Source organism: Leguminivora glycinivorella, chromosome 25, assembly GCF_023078275.1.
Source record: "Leguminivora glycinivorella isolate SPB_JAAS2020 chromosome 25, LegGlyc_1.1, whole genome shotgun sequence".
Taxonomy (NCBI): domain Eukaryota; kingdom Metazoa; phylum Arthropoda; class Insecta; order Lepidoptera; family Tortricidae; genus Leguminivora; species Leguminivora glycinivorella.
Window position 1 is genome coordinate 4,288,266 of NC_062995.1, and position 24,786 is coordinate 4,313,051.

The following is a 24,786-nucleotide window of genomic DNA, read 5'->3' on the forward strand; positions in this document are numbered from 1 at the left end:
GCTATACGGTCATATTAAAATAGTATAATCCACTGCGCCTTGACACTTTTTGGTACATCAAGTTTTCGGTCCAACCCAGTTGTATATCCTTACTCTAAAAGCGCCCTCCACACCGGTGACACTGACCGAAAAATCGACAAAAAGCTCGGCGCGACGGGGAACTGCGCGAAGCCACGAATTTTATCCGCGTATCGAATCCACACTCGCATTCGCGGCGTCGCGCCGTGATTCGCGCGCATAGTCTGAAGTGGGCTCGAGTGTGGATGTGGAGGGCGCTTAACGTTTCACGTCAAAATTAACTGTCATGGACGATCATTCGTTGCGTCAAATTTAATAGCAGTGCCGTACCAAACCATCCGACTTCGCTCATATCACGGACTACTAAGCTGTGATAGACGGTGACCGAGGTGGAGTGCTAATATTTTTTCGCTGTTACTTATGGGGAGTACTTAACTAAGGTTGTGTAGGTCGTAACTGTCGTAAGCTGATATGGCGTAACAAAATGTAACCGAAAATACGTCCGTTTCTGCCGCAAACATTCAATAAATTAATTCTCTTTCTGTGATAGTTAAATATCGTACTTCCCGTTGATCACAAAATATGAAATTTTGAAAGTAATAAATATTTTACTACAAAAATGTTGATGTGCCAATTTATAAAAAAACAAACTATAATAAAAAAATAAGTAAATTTGTACGGAACTCTTGGTTGGCGAGTCCAAGGCGCACTTGGCTCGTTTTTTTAAAGAGGGACCAAAATTTTTTTTCAGTGTATTTATTTAAGAATAACCTCGATTCATTTTAACGTTTATTTTATTATACATATTTCATTGAATAAAACAATTTGTCTTTGAAAATCATTGTAACACAATCGTATCAACGATTATTGCATAATCGATTATTCGATACAGCAGGCACGCCAAGTGTTGCTAGCATTGCCATGGAAAAAATTACATCACCATTTCATGGCAGGCGTTTGACGCATTTGTTAAAATTTCGACTTTTCGTGACAGCACGTCATTTTCGACATTTGATTGATAATTTTCTAAAGATCCATCAAATTAGTTTGTTTGAAAGTTAGTTTTGGTTCGAAATGTTAACATTTCATTAGCTTTATAGTTTTATTACGATGTGATATAGTGGGTACCATTTTAGGTTGTATCTAGGTAGTCCATAATGACTGCCCAAAAGTGTGTAGTGGAAGGTTGCAACTTGGAGTACGACGTTGTTTGCAGCTTTTCCTTCTACAAGTAAGTGATTTCCCGCCATAATTTAGATTATAACTTAATTTCGTAACATTTACGTGTACCAATTCTTAGTAAGCCACAATGGCTTGACCCCATAACGCGTTCAATCTTAGAACTATCAGGAGTAAAGACCAATCTATTTACTCCCGAATTGGATAACAAATAGGCTTGTTTACGTACGTAATACACTTTACACTTGCATATATAATCATCCTACTTATGGATATAAGTAGCAATTAATAACATATGTGCATGAAAATGATTTAGTCCTGTGTAAATATGCACTATATCTTACCACAGATTAGTAAATTTATGATATTCAAGTAAATAGCATAAAATGGAAAGTAGCTGATTATGTCAAGCTTTCATTTAAATTGTGTATTGTAAAGACAATGGGTGATAAAGTAGGTAAAGTTAAACAGTTAAAACTTATAAAATATCAGCATAACCTAACAATAATATACATACATATACAATGTTACTGATAGTGTTAGTATTATTAGTTGACTCTTATCAGTTTATGAATAGCATTCTTAAAATATCAATTGAAATTTAGTTTTACTTTTATCTTAGGAAAATAAATCAATGAAAGGTAAATTGACCTTAACATTTTGCTATAATTTTGTGATCATATTACAATAACAACTGATTCAAGACCTTCTGAGATAGGTATTTTTATAACATAACCTAATTTTCAGGTTAATAATTTCTAACCTAGATTGAGTAGTGAATTGATAATGCACATATTTTATTTTTGTTCATCAAATCTTTATTGAAATCTTAATATGTTATACTGTTTAGTAAAAAGACCTTGTATCTTTTTTAGATAAACTGACAAAGCGGCTTTACTAAATACACTCACATATATTATGGTTTTAGTCATCTAACCTTTGAAATACTTTAATATTTTCCTTAAGGCTATGCCAAAAATGTCATATTGTGAGTGATATATTCTTATAGGTGTAGAAATACAAAGATGTTTGGACCTAAGGAAATTTAAAAAACAATGTTTGATTTAACTGTATCTTATATGAAAATTTTCTTACTTATTGGTTTTTGTAACCATTATTTTAGACTGGAATAAACTGGATGATATTTTAAACTGAAATAGATACCACACACTAGAGAAAAAGTAAATCGAGCCCACTGGGTGGTGAATTTATAATTGTATTAGTTAATTCAGTAATCATCCTTCTAGAATTGGGTGTTTTGGTACCAACTCAATATGGAGTTTAGGTACTTGGAGAATTCCATGGGCATGTGTCAAAACCACCAGGATTTGAGATAATATAATGAGACATAAATAATCAGACCAATGTTTTCTTCTCTAACATCATCCTCCTTGCATTATCCCGGCATTCGCCATGGCTCATGGGAGCCTGAGGTCCGCTTTGACAACGAATCCCAAGATTTAGTGTAGTTGGGTGAATCAACTTTTCTTTGCCAGCAAAATTACGCATACTTCGACTACATGTGGTCAGAAAATTTAATTAGTATTTAGTGTAATTAGTTTATACTTATTATATTAAAAACAGATATACAAGCTATGCAATACATCATGTTTTTATAGGATTTGCTATTTTATTACTTTATTTCGAGCAGTGACCCAGTGGACATAGCTGTCCCTCACTTTTGTATGAAAAAAGTGTCTCTTCCACTGGGTCACATATAGATTTAATTGTAAATGTTTTTTTTTTAATTATTCCCTTAATGTAAAATAAAAATAAGGATCTTTATTCACGATGGCCAGGTTAAAACTCACAAAAGTAGAGCTAATAATAAGTATGGGCAATTCTTGCAAAAAGCAAGAAAAAGTTGATTCACCCAGGTACTAATTTCACGAAAGTGACTGCCCCAAGTGCCAACCCAGAGGGTAACTAGGCCTTATTGGGATCAGTCCGTTTTCTTCACAGTGTTTTCCTTCACTGAAAAGCACCTGGCAAATATCAAGTGACATTTTGAACATATGTACCGGAAAACTCTTTGGCGAAATGTCATTTGATATTTTCTTCTGTAACACCTACCTATATGTGTTTCTAAAGCTGACTTTAGACCTGCAAGTTATTGCTGCAAGTTTTGAGACACAACTATAAGTAAGAGTGAGTGGCAAATATCTGCATCTGTTTCTTGCATAGACTTCTGTTTCAAAATTTGCAGCAAGAACTTGCTCGTCTAAACCTGGCCTAACATGGTTTGTCGTTCTCAGTGTAAATACAGGGTCGGACAGTGAGCCGATCAGGCAAGAATGGATCGAGGGGGCTATGCAGGAGGAGAGTGAGTGTCTATGGCGCCATGTCAGTCTTCAGCTGTGCGGGTAAGAAGTTATTTATATCTAAGCCTAATTATTTATTTTTATTCTTCAAACAGAAACTTGAGCGCTGGATTGCTGCTGGCGATCTGGCGTAGTGGGTAGTGCCTGCTAAGCTGATGTTCCTGGGTTCGAATCCCGGCTAGGGCATTTATTTATGTAATGAGCACTCTTATTTGCTCCTCATTCATGGATGTTTTCTACATCCATACTAATATTATAAATGGGAAAGTGCGTGTGTCTGTTTGTTTGTCCGTCTTTCACGGCAAAACGGAGCGACGAATCGACGTGATTTTTTAAGTGGAGATAGTTGAAGGGATGGAGAGTGACATAGGCTACTTTTTGTCTCTTTCTAACGCGAGCGAAGCCGCGGGCAAAAGCTAAGTTTATATATCATTCAAGTACTCACAATAGCTTTCTTAAGTCATTTTCAATGCAGTCAATCTGTGACAGTGTCCTAAAAACCGGCCAAGAGCGTGTCGGGCCACGCTCAGTGTAGGGTTCCGTAGTTTTCCGTATTTTTCTCAAAAACTACTGAACCTATCAAGTTCAAAACAATTTTCCTAGAAAGTCTTTATAAAGTTCTACTTTTGTGATTTTTTTCATATTTTTTAAACATATGGTTCAAAAGTTAGAGGGGGGGGGGACGCACTTTTTTTTCCTTTAGGAGCGATTATTTCCAAAAATATTAATATTACCAAAAAACGATCTTAGTAAACCCTTATTCATTTTTAAATACCTATCCAACAATATATCACACGTTGGGGTTGGAATGCAAAAAAAAATCAGCCCCCACTTTACATTACACTTTATGTACCCTAATAAAACATTTTTTTCCATTTTTTATTTTTGCACTTTGTTGGCGTGACTGATATACACATTGGTACCAAATTTCAGCTTTCTAGTGCTAACGGTTACTGAGATTATCCGCGGACGGACGGACGGACGGACGGACGGACGGACGGACGGACGGACGGACGGACGGACGGACGGACGGACGGACGGACAGACAGACATGGCGAAACTATAAGGGTTCCTAGTTGACTACGGAACCCTAAAAAGATTCTTCCCTACCCTGGGTGTTGTAGAAGTCAACTATGAGATATGGGTTTAATAGGCTAGTTTCCTACTAGTCAAATCATGAAATCAGCTTCTTTTTATGAACTGTCAAAACGATTTGCAAATATGGAATTACTATGAAATACTGATGAGTGACAGTGGTCAATTCATTTACTTTATATCTTTCTTTTTGACTTATTAAATAAAAATTATGTTTAAAAATAACTACTGTCAATATTTTTCTTCAAATTATGTGGTGCTTTATTTCGTGCACTGCATAAAATATTTTATTTCAAGTATAGGAAACTAGCCTATTGTGGAGTGGGTGATGAGCTAAATACTGTATGCAGGACTAAACTAACCCAGCACAATGCTAGATGGTTGTTCACAATTTTTTTCCGTACACCACAAGAAGGGCCATTTTTGAAGGAACTTAAGTCATTCTTGCGAATAATCGATATTTTGAACAATTTCTAAGAAATGAATTTATATGTAATATTCAAACGCGCTCGCACAATTTCAAGAGATTTGGTAACTCCTTTGAGTGAAATTCGTAATTTGAGTTTTTTTTTCTTTAAGTCCGACTTACGCTTGACTGTAGATTTCTAATTTTCTTAAATTACTTGACTAAAAATTATAAAAAAAAATATGTATGAAATACTTACAAAAAGCTCTTTTGATATGTAACACAATATAGTTCAAAAAAACTTTCATTTTTCTTAATTTAAATTACATGTCCGTCTTTGAGTCACAGGTAACATATGTGTGCCAAATTTCAAGTTAATCGGTTCAGTAGTTTTGCAGAAAATTGGCTGTGACAGACGGACAGACAGACGCACGAGTGATAAGGGTTCCGTTTTCCCTTTTTGAGGGATGGAATCCTAAAAAATGTAAAATATGCACTCCTCTATCTCCTTCGAATACTGTCTAAATCATCAGCTAAAATGTAATGCCTATTTTGTAACAGATACCACTTCGAGTTGGACGCGCAAGGGCTATGGATCGACTCGCCTATGCTACCGGAGCTTCTTACGCTGCAGGAACAAGTGGCCCCCATCACACCAACCGCCAGCGACAAGAGAGGTAAGCACAGTGGCTTGTTTCACCAATGCGACAATGAGGAGGCACTGGGCCATTTTTTTTTTCAAAATTGTCCACCCCACTTTGTTGTAACATAGGTATTTTTTATTTCATTCTGAAAATCGCGAGGTCTTTCGATCCTAATAGGAGAAAAAAATTGACCCAAGATTTCCATACATTTTTCAAAATTCCGTTACAAAATGTATCAAAAAATGGTAACGGAATTGGAAAAAACCTTGGGACACTTTTTTTCTCCTATTAGAATTGAAAGAGGTCGCGATTCTGAGTGGAAACCACATTAAAATTTCTAAATCCAAAAAAAGTGGGGATAACTTTGAAAAAAATGGCCCCATTTTGATATTTTATCCCGCCAGGCGGCGCCTGTGCGTGCTTAATATAGGTGTAATAGGACACATCACCAGTAAACATTATCTCATATTATTAAGGGCGTTCCCTGCGCCAATGACCTTCGATTTGAATCCATTGATATTATGATAGTTTCTAAAGCCCATAATATTAACAGCATCGTCTTTAAACAAAATAGTATCTCATAGTTACTTGACAGCTTATTGTTTCTGTGATATTTGGCATCAAATTTGAACAATTTTGGGGTCAAAAATTAGTTTTTTGTTATAATTTTTGTTTTAGTTACTTGTAAATTAAATCTCTCTTTTCTATTTAGAAAAGTCAAAGGTTAATCCAAACATGTCTATTTCATGTATTTAAGACCCTTCACTAAAATAAAATTTCGATATAAGTGTTTTTTTAACCCATATTTGAAAAAATAATTAAAAAAAGTATTTTTTTTAATATGGCTCTTACGAATAGAGATAAAAGATTGAAGAACCGATGGCCGTTGGTCTTATAATAGGCTACTAGCCTCCTAGTCAAATCAGCTTCTTTTTAAGAACTGTCAAAACGAATTTGAACGACTCCTTAGTATGGAATTTATATGAAATCGAATTGAGTGACGTCACGGTCAAATAAGTTAGTGATCGTTTTAACTACCCCCTCCACCCGCTTTGTACCCTGCCAATACAATGCGGCATTTGATCAATCGGCTGAATATAAAGTCAATTATAAGCAATGTAGGACATGTAGGTTTTTAAAATTGCATACGAGTTCGCGCGCCGTGTAAGTAAGCCTTAAGTGGGCCATTTTTTTCAAAGTTGTCCACGCCACTTTTTATTTTTATGTGGTTTCGACTCAGAACCGCGAGCTCTTTCAATTCTAATGGGAGAAAAAAAGTGTCCCAAGGTTTTTTCCCATTCCGTTACCATTTTTTCATACATTTTGTATGGCGGTAACGGAATGGAAGGTTCGAAAAAATGTACGGAAATCTTGGGACATTTTTTTTTCTCCTATCAGGATCGAAAGAGATCGCGACTCTGAGGATTAATCGCGTAAAAAATACCCATGTTACAAAAAAAGTGCGGTGGTCAACTTTAAAAAAAAATGGCCCAAGTATGATCAACGATCTCTCTAATCATAGTCGCCGGACTTCCTAGCTTTCTCTTCGGATATTGAGGCACTGGTCCCACCGCGAGCTAGTAAGCTATGAGATATCGGCTATAAAAACGAACAAAAGATAATCACTCCCATGCAAATAAAAATGTGTGTATTATTTATTTTAACTTTGGCCACCGAAAACGCTGTCAGACGTGTAGTGACGTCATAGAACCTAACTTAACTTCATGCCTAGTCAATCACTGACATGATGAACTTTTTCCTCATAACTTAAATGTCAGAAAATTTTGTGCTCAATTCGATTTACGTCATACGCAGACAATCTATAAATTAACATGACTAATGATGTTTTTGCCTAATTAAGTTAAAGTAAACTTTATAAATGTTTTTTCCCCTCACTAGCTCGGAAACACGTGTTTTGTCCTTTAATACCAGCGGATAAAAACGCATTTTATCCACTAGTGGGTAAAGTAATTTGACCTTGAATAAAGTCAAGTTAACTGCTTTAAAATTGATAAAAGTAGGTGAATCTAGTAAAAAAGATGATTTACCACCTGTGGAACTACTGAAAGCAGTGATAAACGCATTTTTTGCGTTGTAGTTTCCTCGCTACAGTGAGGGGAAAAGTTTTGTTTTACACTCGGGTGCAAATGTATTTTACTTCTCGTGTGTTCAAAAATTCCACACTCGGCGTTAAAATACAACTTTGCCCCCTTGTATAACAAATAACTATTTCGGTTAATTGGACAGTAATAAATAATATAAATAGACTTTTAAAAAGGGTCAAGTAGCCTATCCCTGGTTTAAAATCGATAAGCTTCCGTCTGGTTGCAGGCCGAGACCGGACGGGCGGCTTCCAAGGCTTATTCGAACGATTCATAGGCGGGAACGCTAATCGAGGTACCCTCTCATTTGTACCTACACATGTGCGATCGCGGAAAACTTATTAATAGGCTAGACTCATATCGAATTTGGCACAATCTGTAGTATTTGACATAAAAAAATATATTTTTAAGTTTTGGATATTAAAAGTGATAGTCGTTAGATGTCACTTAACTGTGCCTATACAAATAACCCGCATTTACTGATGTATGGAGTTACAACTCTACCCTTACGTATTCCTCTATGATTAGGAGGTAGTGAAGTTCATTGATACACTTGTTAAGTCAATAATAGTACATTACGATACAAGTGCGTAAAAAAGGAAGTTCGAAACGAGTGGCGATAAATTAATATTAATAAATCGACACGAATTACGAATTTCCTTTTCGCACGTGTATCGTACGACGTTTTTCAGTACAGATGAGCCTCCGAAGTTTCGACCTGGCATATAATGAACCACTTCTCGAACTAGTGCGTAAAAAAACGACCATCTGTACTGAAAATTATTTTTTTGAATAACTCACTAACAGTAAGAGTTGAGTCATTACTTTCTTAGAGAAGATATTTTATTTTCCTCCTAGTCAAATCAGCTTCTTTTTAAGAACTGTCAAAACGATTTTGAACGACTTGCTATTATGGAATTAATACTCGTATGAAATCTAATTGAGTGATGTCACGGTCAACTGATTTACTTTATTTATTTCTGTTTTTTTTGTACCGCGTCGTTGGCAATCAGGTATACGGCCCGCCTGATGGAGAGCGGTCACCGTAACCTATGGACGCCTGCAACTCAAGGGGTGTCACATGCGCGTTGCTGCCCATTAGAAACTTGTACACTCCTTTTTTGAAAAACCCAAAAAAATATAAATTGGAGTTAAAAATAACTTATGTCCATGTTTTTCTTATAATTATCTGATGCTATATTTCGTGCATGGTATAATAGTTATTTGTTATACAAGGGGGCAAAGTTGTATTTTAACGCCGAGTGTGGAATTGAAAAACGAGCAAGTGAAAGGATTCTATAGTTGAACCACGAGCGAAGCGAGTGGTTCGAGAATAGAATCCTGAATTTTGCGAGTTTTTCAATACACGAGAAGTAAAATACATTTGCACCCGTGTGTAACACAAAACTTTTCGCGAGGAAACTACAACGCAAAAAATGCGTTTATCACTGCTTCCAGTAGTTGGTAAACATCTTCATAGGTGGTAAATCATCTTCATTACTAGATTCACCTACTTTTATCAATTTTAAAGCAGTTAATTTGACTATATTCAAGGTCAAATTACTTTACGCACTAGTGGATAAAATGCGTATTTACCCGCTGGTATTAAAGGATAAAACACGTGTTTCCGAGCTAGTGAGGGGAAAAATATTTTAAGTACAGTGAAGTTGCCTATTGTATGTGACCTAAAGAACCTTTCCTTCCATTTATCGAGGATCTGTCTTGTTCACAGCGGCTGAAATAATCCGCATGGAACACAACTACAGCGAGGAGCCTCCGAAGAATGATCCTCCGGAGAACGTCTCCAGGCTGAACGTCCGGCAGCTGGTCGACACTCTTGGATATTTGTGAGTACATATAATAGGCTAGTTTCCTACTAGCACAGTATAATAAAGAGTACTATCGCACAGTATGGCCACTCCCGCTCCCCGCTGAAAGTGCCACCCACCCCCTCTCGGTTACCTCACAGTTACCGCCTGTCAAAAATGCGAACAATCGACCTGTCATATTTCACTCATACAAGCTTAGTACGCGTTCACCTACACGAGCTTAGACTGTGTGCTAGGAACGCACCTCTTTCATATATTTGACGGCCAGTGTCCGAGGTGTGCTACTAGTCAAATCAGCTTCTTTTTAAGAACTGTGAAAACTATTTGCTAATATGGAATTACTATGAAATACTGAGGAGTGACGTCACGGTCAATTCATTTACTTTATATCTTTCTCATTGACTTATTAAATAGAAATTATGTTTAAACATAACTACTGTCCATATTTATCTAATTAGGTGGTGCTTTATTTCGTTCACTGCATAAAATATTTTATTTTATAGTATAGGAAACTAGCCTATTAATATTGTAATTTAATATTGTAATTTATTGCTAAAAAAACATACGATTACTAAATACTTTTGAAATTTATCGTAATTTAATAGTGAAGTTAAATTTTCAAAAAGCGGCTTTTGAAATTCCCGCACAAATTCTCAAACGCAACGTGACGTCATGTTACACTTGACGTCTTTAAGTGGAAGCGAGAAAGAGTCATTCTTTTCTCGCTTCCACTCGTGCTACGGTGCTGCCGTGTGACGTCAGATCACACTCGATGCCCGTAAATGATGTGGTTATAACTATTTTTAATCCCCGACGCAAAAACGACGGGGTGTTATAAGTTTGACGTGTCTGCCTGTCTGTGTGTCTGTCTGTGGTATCGTAGCTCCCGAACGGATGAACTGATTTAGATTTAGTTTTTTTGTTTGAAAGCTGAGCTAGTCGGGAGTGTTCCTAGCCATGTTTCAGGAAAATCGGTCCACTGTACTATGTCGCGGTCGGGGGTTTTTTTCAAAATTTTAATTTTGTGGTTATTATTTCATGTGTGATTGTGTAATTTATTTAAGTTTGAACTGTGTATGTATCAAAGACATATGTAACTCCGTATAGACGGATAAAGTCTAAGAAAAAAACGTACCTCAAAGCCCTAGAGAAAAAGGTACGGTGGCCTAGATGGCGTTACGGCTTTGGGGAACGCTCGGCTAGATGGCGCTAATATTAACACAATATATCAAGCTAAGAATGTCAGCCAAATTGTCAAAACTGAGGTTCAAAAGTTTTAAGCTTGTGTCGAGAGATGGCAGTCTGTTGATTGTGATTACACATTTTACTTTGACAGGAACTCTCTATTATACTAGATCCTCTTTGGTATTTATCAAAGAGGATCGAGTATTATAGAGAATGACTGTCAAAGTAAAATGTGTAATCACAGTGCATAGACTGCCATCTCTCGACACAAGCTTAAAACTTTTTGAACCTCAGTTTTGACAATTCGGCCCATATTCTTAGCTTGATATGTTTTAAAATGACAAATATTAATATTAGCGCCATCTAGCCGAGCGTACCCCAAAGGTGTATCGCCATCTAGCTCACCTTACCTTTTTCTGTATGGTTTTGGGGTACGTTTTTTTTTTTTTTTTTAAATTATAAATGGGCTTACTCTTGGCCACAGACTAGCCAAAGGCAAAGACGTGGCCTACGATGGAGTGAGCTCGCCCAGAAGATGCCTGTTCACTCTTGATTTGAAGGTTGCCGGGTTATACGTTTTTTTCTTAGACTATCGGTCTTTACGAAGTTATATAGGTCTTTGGTATGTATTAAAGAATTATGTGTTGTCCACAGATCTCTAAAGAACCTGCAACGTAAACAGCTGTGGGTGGTTAAAGTGGAGACAGACAAAGCCGAGGCCTCCATCACACAAGCGGAGCAGGTCATCGCTAAGATGCAGGACCCTAAGCAGATCATAGAGGTATACCATTTATCAAATTTATAAAGTTGCCTATGAAATTAAGAAATTATTTGTAAGGGTGTTTAGTAAAACTAAAGACATATATAACTCCGTATAGACAGATAAAGTCTAAGAAAAAAACGTACCTGGGTACCATACAGAAAAAGGTACGGTGGCCTAGATGGCATTACACCTTTGGGGTACGCTCAGCTAGATGGCGCTAATATTAGTGTTTGATATTTTAACACATATCAATCTAAGAATATGGGCCAAATTGTCAAAACTGAGCTTCAAAAGTTCTAAGCCTGTGTCAAGAGATGGCAGTCTATGCACTGTGATTACACATTTTACTTTGACAGTAACTCTCTATAATAATCGATCCTCTTTGGTTACCATTAAGACGAGATTTACTTGTATCTTTATATGAATAAACTGACAAAGCAGCTTTACAGCAATCGACAAAGTGGGACGTTTTTCCGTGCACACTCACATTTTGACACAAACGGAGCGGCGAATTGACGTGGTTTTTTAAGTGGAGATAGTTGAAGGGATGGAGAGTGACATAGGGTCCTTTTTGTTCTCTCCCCACTTCCCTAAAATGGGGGGTGGAAGTTTTTATGGAGCATTCCGTAATTTTCGAATTGAACGCGAGCGAAGCCGCGGGCTAAAGCTAGTCCATACTAATATTATAAATGGGAAACTGTGTGTGTCTGTTTGTTTGTCCGTCTTTCACGGCCAAACGGAGCGACGAATTGACGTGATTTTTTAAGTGGAGATAGTTGAAGGGATGGAGAGTGACATAGGCTACTTTTTGTCTCTTTATATCCCCCCACTTCCTTAGAATGGGGGGTGGAAGTTCGTATGGAGCATTTCGCAATTTTCGAATATACTGATTGATTATAAACTGAAATAAATGTCATATACAAAGAAAAAATGACCAAGGCCTCCAAGTGTCCAAAGCTGGATTCGAACCAGCGTCCTCCGTTATCGCGACGGATGCCTCAAACCACTCGGCCACGGTTCACTCGGTTTTTTTTTCTTTGTATATGACATTTATTTCTACCATTTTCAAAATGTCTGTTCTTTATTTCCTGCTACCCTAAGGTTGTCTGGTAGAGATCGCTTACAGCGATAAGACCGCCTGTTGCTACCTATGTTTAATGTCTGCTATTTGTAATCTGTTATCCTTGTGGTGCAATAATGAATATTTACTTACTTACTTACTTACTTTATTTCAGTTTATAGTTAAAATAGTAGTGTGTCTACTAAAAATACAAATTAAATTATTTTTCCCCTCACTAGCTCGGAAACACGTGTTTTGTCCTTTAATACCAGCGGGTAAAAACGCATTTTATCCACTAGTGGGTAAAGTAATTTGACCATGAATAAAGTCAAATTAGCTGCTTTAAAATTGATAAAAGTAGGTGAATCTAGTAATAAAGATGATTTACCACCTGTGAAACTACTGGAAACAGTGATAAACGCATTTTTTGCGTTGTAGTTTCCTCGCTATAGTGAGGGGAAAAGTTTTGTGTTACACTCGGGTGCAAATGTATTTTACTTCTCGTGTGTTAAAAAACTCGCAAGTTCAGGATTCTATTCTCGAACCACTCGCTTCGCTCGTGGTTCAACTATAGAATCCTTTCACTTGCTCGTTTTTCAATTCCACACTCGGCGTTAAAATACAACTTTGCCCCCTTGTATAACAAATAACTATTTCACCACACCAACTGGTAAAGGCTAACTTTGCTATTCGAAAACAGATAGCAAAATTGCATTTTATCCACAAGAGTGCAAAGTAATTTCTTACCAATTTTAACTTGACATCTTTAGCTGGCTGGTAGAATTTACTTATAAATGATGATTTTTAATCATAAATATTGAATAAATTGATAGGTTTAATTAAGTTTGATATTTTATAGTCAGTATTTTGTTCGTGTTGGTGTGGTGAAAAAATTTGTGTTTCACTCGGCGGCAAAGTTTGTTTAACCTTCGTGCCTTGAAACCCTCGCAACGCTCAAGATTCCACTTTTTGAACCATTCGCTACGCTCGCGGTTCAATATTGGAATCTTTCGCTTGCTCGTGTATCAGTATTGGCACGTGCGGTTAAACAACAACTTTGCCCCCTTGTAAAACAAATAACTATTCTATGAGGATAATTTAATTTGTTCTAAGAATACTGATTGATTGTTCACAGATCATACCGCAACCGCAGCCTGAAGCGGAAGAGCCCGCGCAGAACGAAGTGAGCATCATGGAGGATTCCACCATCTCCGACAACTTCATCTACGAGATAGCCGAGGAACAGGAGATCACCATGGACGAGGTAAGCCTAGAGTTGCAAAAAAACGGTTTTTTTTCTGGCTTGAAAAAAAAACATGAAAAAAAACAGTTTTTTTTCTGGAGTATGTTTTTTTTCTAAAGTACGAAATCTCAAAATTTGCAAAGTAGTTAATACTTTTATACGGTTTTTTAGACTTAATGTTAACTATTAAACGAATTTAATCAAATAACTTTAATTTCTGGTCTTATAAAAGTAACATTTACGAAATCTGTAGTTGGTAGTTATCACTATTTACTGTTGGCAACACCACCGCCTCTCCACCCTACACGCAGCATCGGGGATTCCCCAATAAACGTTTGTATACTGAATGTTCATTGTATTAAAATGTACGTTATTGTTATTGAAACACGTTACAACTCACGAAAAACCGTTATTGTCGTATTATTTGTTCATCTGAAAAAAAACCATATTTAGAAAAAAAAGCCATGGTACTCGGTTTTTTTTCATGTTTTTTTTTTTCATAATTATGAAAAAAAAAACATTTGGTTTTTTTTCTATTTACAACCCTAGGTAAGCCCTAAGGACGAATCGAATAACAAAACTACCGTGAAACACTGGCATATCAAATATGTAAAATCCGACGCACGCGCCGAGTCGGTCGCGACGAGCTGCAGTCTGCGTCGGGATACCATCGCGCGCGCTCATTGAAAATGCTCCTCGTTACAACAACAAATCAAATTAAGTTTATTAAATAAATAAATAAATATTGGGGACACCTTACACAGATCAACTTAGCCCCAAACTAAGCAAAGCTTGTACTGGGTGCTAAGAGACGATATACATATTTCAATAGATACTTAATTAATATACATAGAAAACATCCATGACTCAGGAACAAATAGGTGCTCATCACACAAATAAATGCCCTTACCGGGATTCGAACCCAGGACCGCAGATTAGCAGGCAGGTTCACTACCGACTGAGCCAGACCGGTATATTTTTGTATTAGTTGTTATTTTTAACCCCCGACGCAAACACGACAGGGTGTTATAAGTTTGACGAGTCTGTCTGTCTGTCTGTCTGTCTGTCCGTCTGTCTGTCTGTCTGTCTGTTTGTCTGTCTGTCTGTGTGTCTGTCTGTGGCAGCGCAGCTCCCGAGCGGATGAAACGATTTAGATTTAGTGTTTTTTTGTCTGAAAGCTGAGTTAGTAGGGAGTGTTCTTAGCCATGTTTCATGAAAATCGGCCCACTATGACGCGGTCGGGGGTTTTTCAAAATTTTAATTTTGTGGTTAGGTTATTATAGTTTTCCCTTTATAATTAATATATTCTACATGAATAACAAAATCTGAAATTGTTTCCCAGGTGAAAGAAATCCCAGCAGAGACCAACAAAGAATGGATGGTGAACATAATACCCGAAGAAAACAAGCCCAAGTACGCCTACATCAAGCATTGCACCTCGGGCAAGAAGAAGCGACACTTCACTGCGGAAATGAACGAAATTACCCTTCAAGGTACGCTTTTTGTGTTGATTTAGAGAACCCATAGTACTTTTCCATCGGGTTGGCGGCGGAAAGTTATTCCAGCACTTGGTGGCAGCGTAGCGAAAGCTGCCACTGAAGAGATAAGAACTTCATGGCAGCGTAATAATAGCTGCCACGGAATGCAGTGATTTTACACAAGGTAATTGTATCATACCAAGAGGCTAAGACTAACAAGGAATAGATGGTGAATATATGAGGAACAAGCCCAAATACGCCAATTAAGCATTGCACCTCGGGCAAGAAGATCGACACTTCACTGCGGAAATGAACGAAATTACCCTACAAGGTACGCTTTTTATTTTGATTTAAAGAACCTATAGTACTTTTCCATTGGGTTGGCGGCGGAAAGTTGTTCCAGCACTTGGTGGCAGCGTAACGAAAGCTATCACGGAATGCAGCGATTTTACACGATTAGGTAAATGTATCATACCAAGAGGCTAAGACTAACAAGGAATAGATGGTGAATATATGAGGAACAAGCCCAAATACGCCAACATTTAGCATTGCACCTCGGGCAAGAAGAAGCGACACCTCACTGCGGAAATGAACGAAATTACCCTACAATATACTTTTCCATCCATAGTACTTTTCCATCGGATTGGCGGCGGAAAGTTATTCCAGCACTTAGTGGCAGCGTAACGAATGCTATCACGGAATGCAGCGATTTTACACGATTAGGTAAGTGTATCATACCAAGAGGCTGAGAATTATAAGGGATTTATGGTGAACATATGAGGAACAAGCCCAAATACGCCAACATTAAGCATTGCACCTCGGGCCAGAAGAAGCGACACCTCAATGCGGAAATGAACGAAATTACCCTACAATATACTTTTCCATCCATAGTACTTTTCCATCGGATTGGCGGCGGAAAGTTATTCCAGCACTTAGTGGCAGCGTAACGAAAGCTATAACGGAATGCAGCGATTTTACACGATTAGGTAAGTGTATCATACCAAGAGGCGACACTTCACTGCAGAAATGAACGAAATTACCCTTCAAGGAGCGCTTTTTGTTTTGATTTAAAGAACCCATAGTACTTTTTCATCGGGTTGGCGGCGGATTTTTTTTTTATGTTATTGATTAGGGTAACAAACAGCATACATAATTTCTTATAGTCATTAGCCAAAACAGAATCCACTGAACTTATTCCACAATAAATATAACTCAATGTTTTTCATCACACTCGCGAAGTAATAACCAAATTTTAAACTAAATGTGTTAAAATACCTACGCTGACATTTCGAACATTCGTCCGCCATCTTGTAATTTTTGACAGGTCGTGGAAGGCCCCACTCAGGTATTCACTTTACCGCTCTAGGGCGGTAAAATAGCTCATTAAGTATGTAATAACGCCGTTTACGATTTTTTAATTTTTAACCCCCGACGCAAAAACGAAGGGGTGTTATAAGTTTGACGTGTCTGTCTGCCTGTCTGTCCGTCTGTCTGTCTGTCTGTCTGTCTGTCTGTCTGTCTGTCTGTCTGTCTGTCTGTCTGTCTGTCTGTCTGTTTGTCTGTCTGTGTGTGTGTCTGTCTGTGGCATCGTAGCTCCCGAACGGATGAACCGATTTAGATTTAGTTTTTTTTTGTCTGAAAGCTGAGTTAGTCGGGAGTGTTCTTAGCCGTGTTTCATGAAAATCGGTCCACTATGTCGCGGCCGGGGTTTTTTCAAAATTTTAATTTTGTGGTTATATTTATATTTATTCTATGTCACTAAGTAATTTTTCTCTTCCAAAAGGCGACTACGAAAACTACTACATCCTTCCCGACGCGGACCCGTCCGTAGGCGTCGAGATAACCACCAGCTACGAGCCGGACAACTACATAGTCGAGGAGTATGAACACCTGGTGCTGGAGGAGCGTCCCAGGAAGCGCAAGGACACGCCCGGCGAGAGCGGCCGCAAGAAGAAGAAGCGACTCAGCTCTTCCATGAGGGAACAGGTAACTACACGTACATAGAATGTGATGGGTAGGAATATCTTAACAATTAAGGGGTTAAGCGTCGGAAAGAAAGGGGTTTAGCGTCGAAATCAAAGGAGTTAGCGTCGAGATCACACGAGTTTAGCGTCGGAGTTTAATAATTTAGCGTCGAGATTATAGGGTTGAGCGTCGAGCTCAAAGGGAGTGAGCGTCGAAATCAAACGGGTTGAGCGTCGAGATAACCACCAGCTACGAGCCGGACAACTACATTGTCGAGGAGTATGAGCACCTGGTGTTGGAGGAGCGTCCCAGGAAGCGCAAGGACACTCCCGGCGAGAGCGGCCGCAAGAAGAAGAAGCGACTCAGCTCCTCCATGAGGGAACAGGTAACTACACGTACGCAATTAAGGGGTTAATCGTCGGAAAGAAGGGGTTTAGCGTCGGAATCTAAAGGGTTAGCGTCGAAATCAAAAGTATTGAGCGTTGAGATTAAAGGGGTTTAGCGTCGAGATCGTCACACGAGTGTGAGCATCGAGATCGTCACACGGGTGTGAGTGTCGAGATTTTAGTAAGGAATTGAGCGTCGAGATAACCACCAGCTACGAGCCAGACAACTACATAGTCGAGGAGTACGAGCACCTGGTGCTGGAGGAGCGTCCCAGGAAGCGCAAGGACACTCCCGGCGAGAGCGGCCGCAAGAAGAAGAAGCGACTCAGCTCTTCCATGAGGGAACAGGTAACTACACGTACAAAGAATGTGATGGGTAGGAATATCTTAGCAATTAAAGGGGTTGAGCGTCGGAAACAAAGGGGTTAAACGTCAAAATCAAAGGGCGTTGAGATCAAAGGAGTTTAGCGTCGAGGTCATAATAATTTAGCGTCGAGATTATAGGGTTGAGCGTCGAGCTCAAAGGGGGTGTGTTGAAATCAAAAGTATTGAGCGTCGAGTTCAGAGGAATTAAGCGTTGAAATCAATAGTTATTTGTTATACAAGGGGGCAAAATTGTATTTTAAAATACATTTGCACCCGAGTGAAACACAACTTTTCCCCTCATTATAGCGAGGAAAGTACAACGCAAAAACTCGTTTATCACTGCTTCCAGTAGTTCTACATGTGGTAAATCATCGTCATCACTAGATTCACTTACTTTTATCAATTTTAAAGCAGAAAAAATTACTATATTCAAGGTCAAATTACTTTATCAACTAGTGGATAAAATGCGTTTTTACCCGCTGCTATTAAAGGACAAAACACGTGTTTCCGAGCTAGTGAGGGGAAAAAAGTATTGTATTGTAAATATTTAATAAATTGTTGAATTTTGTTTGATGTTTTACAGATTTTGTTCGTGTTTGTGTGCTGATATATATTTTTCCGATCCGCAGGTAAAACAGATAAAATCAGAGATCGCCGAAGACTGGGTGATCGACAATAACATAGTCTACGAGCAAGACGACGAATACGATGAAAAGAAGGGAACTCCGCGCGTGCGGCGGAAAAATAAGAAATATCTCGGGTACGACTTTGTTACGTAGATACCATACCACTGGTTTCATCCAAGGCTAGCATAACTCAAGCCCAAAGGCATATATAACTCCGTATAGACAGATAAAGTCTATGAAAAAAACGTACCTAAGTACCATACAGAAAAAGGTACGGTGGCCTAGATGGCATTACACCTTTGGAGTACGCTTAGCTAGATAGCGCTAATATAAATATTTGACATTTTAACACATATCAAGCTAAGAATATGGGCCAAATTGTCAAAACTGAGGTTCAAAAGTTCTAAGCCTGTGTCGAGAGATGGCAGTCTATGCACTGTGATTACACATTTTACTTCGACAGTAACTCTCTATAATACTCAATCCTCTTTGCTTAAGCCTGACCAGAAATATACGACTATAGGAATGACGACTACATAAAAAAAATGGCATTATGTTTAGTCCGTCAGTTAGATCGTCCAAAAATACTGAACACGTATTTTTCACTTTTTCTAATTAATAAAAAAATACAAAGATATAGAGCATCATCGTTCCGGAGGAGTGGGGGCTTGTGACGTCACTTCTAAGTCAAAATTGTACCTAGGCGTGACGTCACACTTCAACGCACTGTACCGTCGTAATTATTCGTTTATGAGAAAAAAAATATATGTGTCTAAAATTCTTTGATAATCTAACTGACGGACTAATTAGTTTTTTTTAGTCGTCTCGCCTGTTGTCAAAAGCATAGAGCAAAGAGTTGTAAGTGTTGTAACTCCATACATCAGTAAATGCGAGTTATTTGTAGTGACATCTAGCGTCAATGATGTGTCAATTACGCGTCAAATAGCGTAAATTATCAGTACCACTACTCGACACTAGGTGTTAACATTGTCTCGTCTGCGAAAAATTTAATATTAAAACAGTTTACAACTTATATTACAAGCAGAAGGAATTGAAAACAGAATACTGATTAATACTATTATAATTGTAATATGAGCTAAAAATTGTTGAGCATTACACTTTTCGTTTGTCGCGACATCTATTGACAAGTAGCAGTACTGATAATTTACGCTATTTGACGTGTGACTGACGCACGATTGACGCTAGGTGTCACTACAAATAACTCGCATTTACTAACGAGAGAATCGACCGTCCCCTTTCCTCTTTACAGCGCCATCTGTTGAGTTTTAGCAGAACAGAGACGAATAAATAAATAAATATCGTAGGACATTTTTACACATATTGACTGAGTCCCACGAATGACAGTTGTGCTAGCTAGTCTTTTTAGACAAAAGAGATAAATAATCTCTGTCTAGAGACTTCAATTTTAATGGATGAAACCTATTTTTGCCTCGTTCATAACGAAGAGGAGTTTGGATATAGTGGTTCTGTAATATTGTATTAAGAAGTTTTTTTGAGTACTCAGGTGTGGCTTTTCATTAAAAAAAAACCGGCCAAGTGCGAGTCGGACTCGCCCACCGAGGGTTCCGTACAAACTTTCTTTCAAACTACCTAGTAAAAATAATCTCATATTTTCATATAACTCTAATGACTTGATTAGAAGACAAAAGTATAGGCACTAATGAGTATTATAGTGTATAGCGCCATCTCCCGGTCAATTTGCTAACTAATTTGCGCGACCTGGTTTTTCAGGGATAATTCTTTATAATGTTAACCGATTTAAACAGTTTTTACTTTATTGGACAGAAGATGGTTTACGTAACATCTCGTATTAATTTGAAGTACGATATACATCCGCCAGGGTGGGTAAATTGAAAGTAAAAATCTAAAAAGTTTTTTGTGAATTAAAAAAAAAGTATTCAAAATACAAACACGATTATATTTTTCCTGTAATATATAGCATAAAACCAATGTTTACTAAAATTTTCATAATTTTTCGTTGGTAAACTTAGGAGATAAGGGGGGGGAACGGTATTTTTTTTTACATTTTCCTTCAAAATTCTTTTTTTTTCCACAACAAAAATACCCCACTTGACCTAGTAACTTGAAATTTACAGTTTGCCCCCCTTTCATTTTGGCCATTTTTTACAATTAAAATTAATATATTTAAAAAAATTATACTTTCTATTTGTAGAGGTTTACAATGTTCACAACTATTCCAAATTTCAAGTTGATAGCATTAGTAGTTCTCGAGATATTTAGGAATGTGACAGACGGACAGACAGACGGACAGAGTCGCACCATAAGGGTTCCTGTTGTACCTTTTTGGTACGGAACCCTAAAAAGGGCTCTTTTTGTGTTTGGGATCCTAAATGCTTAAAACAACAAAAATAGTGTTAACATTTTGTCAGTTGACGCTATTGAAATAAATAATAATATTTGTGCTATGCCTTTTTTATTCATGTGACCACTATGTCCAAATTTCATTTTGTCAGTTGACGCTATTGAAATAAATAATAATATTTATGCTATGCCTTTTTTGTTCATGTGACCACTATGTCCAAATTTCATTTTGTCAGTTGACGCTATTGAAATAAATAATAATATTTGTGCTATGCCTTTTTTGTTCATGTGACCACTATGTCCAAATTTCATACTCTAGATATACATATTTTTTGTTTACCCTAAATGTCGATATTTGCTTTGGTTTTTTTTTAAATTAAATATAGATGTAACTGTTTTATATGTGAATAACACAATAAAAATTTTTTATACATCGTGTGTCCAAATAACCCAGAATATATTAATACATTTCTTTGTCTATGAAAAGTTATATCACCCAATGTCCTAGTGTAAATAAACGCTTTTTTAATCCAAGTTATAGTGAAAATAGGTCTTTACTAATTTTAATTGTCTATTTTCACTTTCACGGGGCAATTTTAATGTTATAATCAGTTGTCAGTTTAATGTCATATCTGTCATGTGCAGACAAAAGTATTTGTGACAGAAAAGAGTGTTTGACAAAATAACACATCGATTAATCATATATCGATAACATATTATCCCTTTCAAAAGGAGAAATCGAGATTTGCTAACTTAATTTTCGAATTTTAATGACATGTGTTAAAATTGCCAGTTATAATGTTAAACGATCGTATCAGCTCGTACTTAAAGGGTTATGCATTGGTACCTAAAAGATATACCTAACTTCTAGTTGTAATTGTTGTAAATTACCGTACTTTTTAAGAATTCAAATCTATAACAATTCTCGCTACATTTTATTTTATTGTTATACAACCTGTTTTTATTGAATTCCGTTAACTTTAAGGGAAGGTTCTTTCGATCAAATACAATTAATTTCTCTAAGAAACAGGCGTATTAACTTTTACGGTTATCGACTTATTCAAAAAATTAAGATAATTACTGACACGTGTGTGACAGCCTTTACCAATTCCTAATGTTATTTGTTGTGGCATGTGCCGTCAATCACTTGACACTAACTTGAATGTTATCCTTAAGGGTCTCTCAAACTGATTAGTTCATTTATTATGTATGAAAACGCTGAATTTTTGTTTTTAGCGATTTTAACTAAAAGTGATATACAGGTTCTTGATAATGAACCTAACAACGTGTCGAATTTAACGGAAAACAAAAAAAACACGGTGTATTTAGTGCTTGAAAACTAAAATAAAATGTAGTAGGTACTATACTCTACCAAAAAGATATACATTTATCTTAAAACATATGTAAAATGTCTTGTATTTTACGGTAACTTTTTATCATATCGATAACATGTCGATAATTTGTCAATCACTCTATTTTGCCCAAAAACTTCTACAGATGTACTGCGAAAAGAATTGCCTTCGTATTGTTACGGAACGTACGAACGTGTCATGTCATGCTATTTCAGTCAGTCTCAGTACCAGATGTACTGAGATTGACTGAACTAGCATGACAAATACGAACGTTTCCGGAAAAATACGAAGGAAACCCTTTTCGCACTACATCTGTCATAATCAGTTGTCAGTTTAATGTCATATCTGTCATGTGTCAGTTTTATTATAAGCGCGCTATGTGGCGCTGTTTACAAAACTATTGAAATTGATTTGTTTTGTTTCAGAAGTAAACTAACCTAAACTGACAATCGGACTACGTTGATATAACATTTGTGGTAAGATTTATATAGTTATTGGGGCCCACTATGTATGTTTTACTCTTCAACCAATCATTGATTGTAAAACTAATTTAAGAAAAACGTGACCTTCTATCAGAAAAGGGTCTTTATCCTTCAAGTGTAGAAAAGGTCTTTAACATCTGAAAATCTAAAAAAAAATTATGGCTTTATTTATTAAGAAGGATCCTTCTCTGAGAGATACCCACAAATCATGCCTTAATTTGGTCAGCTGATATAAATGATGCTGTATTGCGCCGATGTCAAATCAAGGGTGAACAGGCACCTCGGCTAGTTTGTGGCCATGACATAGTGTAATAAAGAGTACTATCGTACAGTATGGCCACTCCTGCTCGCGCTGAAAGTGCCGCCCACCCCTTCTCGGTTACCGCCTGTCAAGAACGCGAACAGTCGACCTGTCATATCTCACTCATACAAGCATGGTACGCGTTCACCCACACGAGTTTAGACTGTGTGCTAGGAACGCGCCTCTTTTATATATTTAATCGGCATTCTACGAGATGTGCCATGAGTAAAGATCGTTATCAGCGTGCTGTATTGGTGGCAGAGTATGGTTGGCAAAAAAACAAATACACAAGTATTTAAAACATTATATACTTAACAAATTATGAAATATATACATATTTATAATTACTTATCTAAATTACATTGAATAAATTACTAAAATTTGTTCAACAGATTTGGCTTCGTGCACTACTTTTGACTTGAACTAGGTACTTGAATAACAATTCTAGATAGTGTAGTAGTAGATAGACTAGAGTGCATTTGATTATTTGGAATAAAATAATATACCTACACTTCGCGTAGTGTATTTTTATGACATAATTAATGTCATTTTCTCAAACATGCAATGAAATATTGTCTTTACGTTCCTTAAAATGGGCTGGGAAGTATCGCTTTTTGGGCGCAACAACTCGAGAGGACTGTAAAGGGATTTCATATTATTTTTTAGGCCTAGGCCTGCAAAGTAACTTTTTTTTATAAAATATTGTCCTTTAGAGCATTTTTTTTTATTTCATTGTATGTTTGAGAAAAGCACTATACATGCCTCGGCGTGAAAACGGATTCCCGGCCTCGTATCCCTATCCGGCCTCGCTCGCACGCTCGCTCGGCCGTATATACCCACTTGGCCGGAAATCCTCATTTTCCCGGCCTCTGATGTAATGTACTATTACGTACCTATATTGTTTTAAAAATCCCCCTCACCCCGCGGGAGGTGACAGATCGTGTGCACTGTATTTAATTTAAATCCAAAGTACAATGGCGAACATAGTGCTTGAAAACTTAGTACGTGGACTCCAGAAGACACTAAACTCTCTGGTAAATAAAGTCAACACTCTGGAAGCAAAGATAGGTGAGCAAAATGACTTAATATTAACACTCTCAAAGCCGATTCCACTTAACGGCCATGAAGATAGCGATGACAAAGCTGACAGCTATTTAAAATCCACCCGCAAATCGCTACCAGCACCACCTGTCACTGCTGCCAAGGTACTACAAGCTCCTAAGCGCCCCGGTCGGGAGGCGAAACAGATAGCGGCCGCCGCCATTAGTGACATTGCAGGTGCGACAAGGAGAAAGAACTCTGGTGGGGCCAGCGGAATGATCGGGCGAAGTAAGAATAGCCTGCCGAATACTCCCGATAGCCTACGGCAATCTGTCATGAGTGTTGGGGCCACGAAAACGGCGACCGGTGAAGTTGACACGGACACTTCCACCCCTGCTACACCTACTGTACCAAACCAAGACCCCATTGTGCAAGATGATGATGACGACGGCTCATGGAAGAGACATTCAAACAAGAAAAAAAGAAGAACCAACAAAGTTGTAGTTGGGACCGGCCAGTCTGACGCGGACATTCAAACTGTAGAATCTATGAAATATATTCAAGCATGGGCTTTTAAGCCTGAGACGACAGCGGAAAATAT

General features: G+C 37.5%; 1 protein-coding gene across 4 annotated transcripts; it reads left to right on the forward strand.

The window, feature by feature from the left end:
• Positions 1–985: 985 nt before the first annotated feature.
• LOC125239284 lies at positions 986–23,487 on the forward strand. 4 transcript variants are annotated; one of them, XM_048146825.1, is made up of 10 exons: positions 986–1,249; positions 3,453–3,560; positions 5,581–5,696; positions 9,498–9,612; positions 11,434–11,560; positions 13,738–13,866; positions 15,188–15,338; positions 17,107–17,309; positions 18,670–18,800; positions 22,787–23,487. In XM_048146825.1, exons 1-10 carry the CDS (start codon positions 1,176–1,178, stop codon positions 22,800–22,802), a joined length of 1,170 nt encoding a protein of 389 aa, XP_048002782.1. In that variant the 5' UTR covers positions 986–1,175; the 3' UTR covers positions 22,803–23,487. The 4 variants fall into 4 exon arrangements, with proteins under 4 accessions (XP_048002782.1, XP_048002783.1, XP_048002781.1 ...); XM_048146826.1 differs by having other exon boundaries at positions 22,790–23,487; XM_048146824.1 differs by lacking the exon at positions 22,787–23,487 and adding an exon at positions 17,527–17,673 and having other exon boundaries at positions 17,107–17,162; positions 18,670–18,985.
• The last annotated feature ends 1,299 nt before the right edge of the window (positions 23,488–24,786 follow it).

What these genes read in the sequence shown, in the direction of transcription:
- LOC125239284 (XM_048146822.1), top strand. Translation starts at nt 1,176, where the DNA reads ATGACTGCCCAAAAGTGTGTAGTGGAAGGTTGCAACTTGGAGTACGAC. An exon ending in GTCAGTCTTCAGCTGTGCGG is followed by an intron (nt 3,561 to 5,580) that starts GTAAGAAGTTAT and finishes ATTTTGTAACAG; the next exon opens with ATACCACTTCGAGTTGGACG. An exon ending in GAACGAAATTACCCTTCAAG is followed by an intron (nt 15,339 to 17,106) that starts GTACGCTTTTTG and finishes CTCTTCCAAAAG; the next exon opens with GCGACTACGAAAACTACTAC.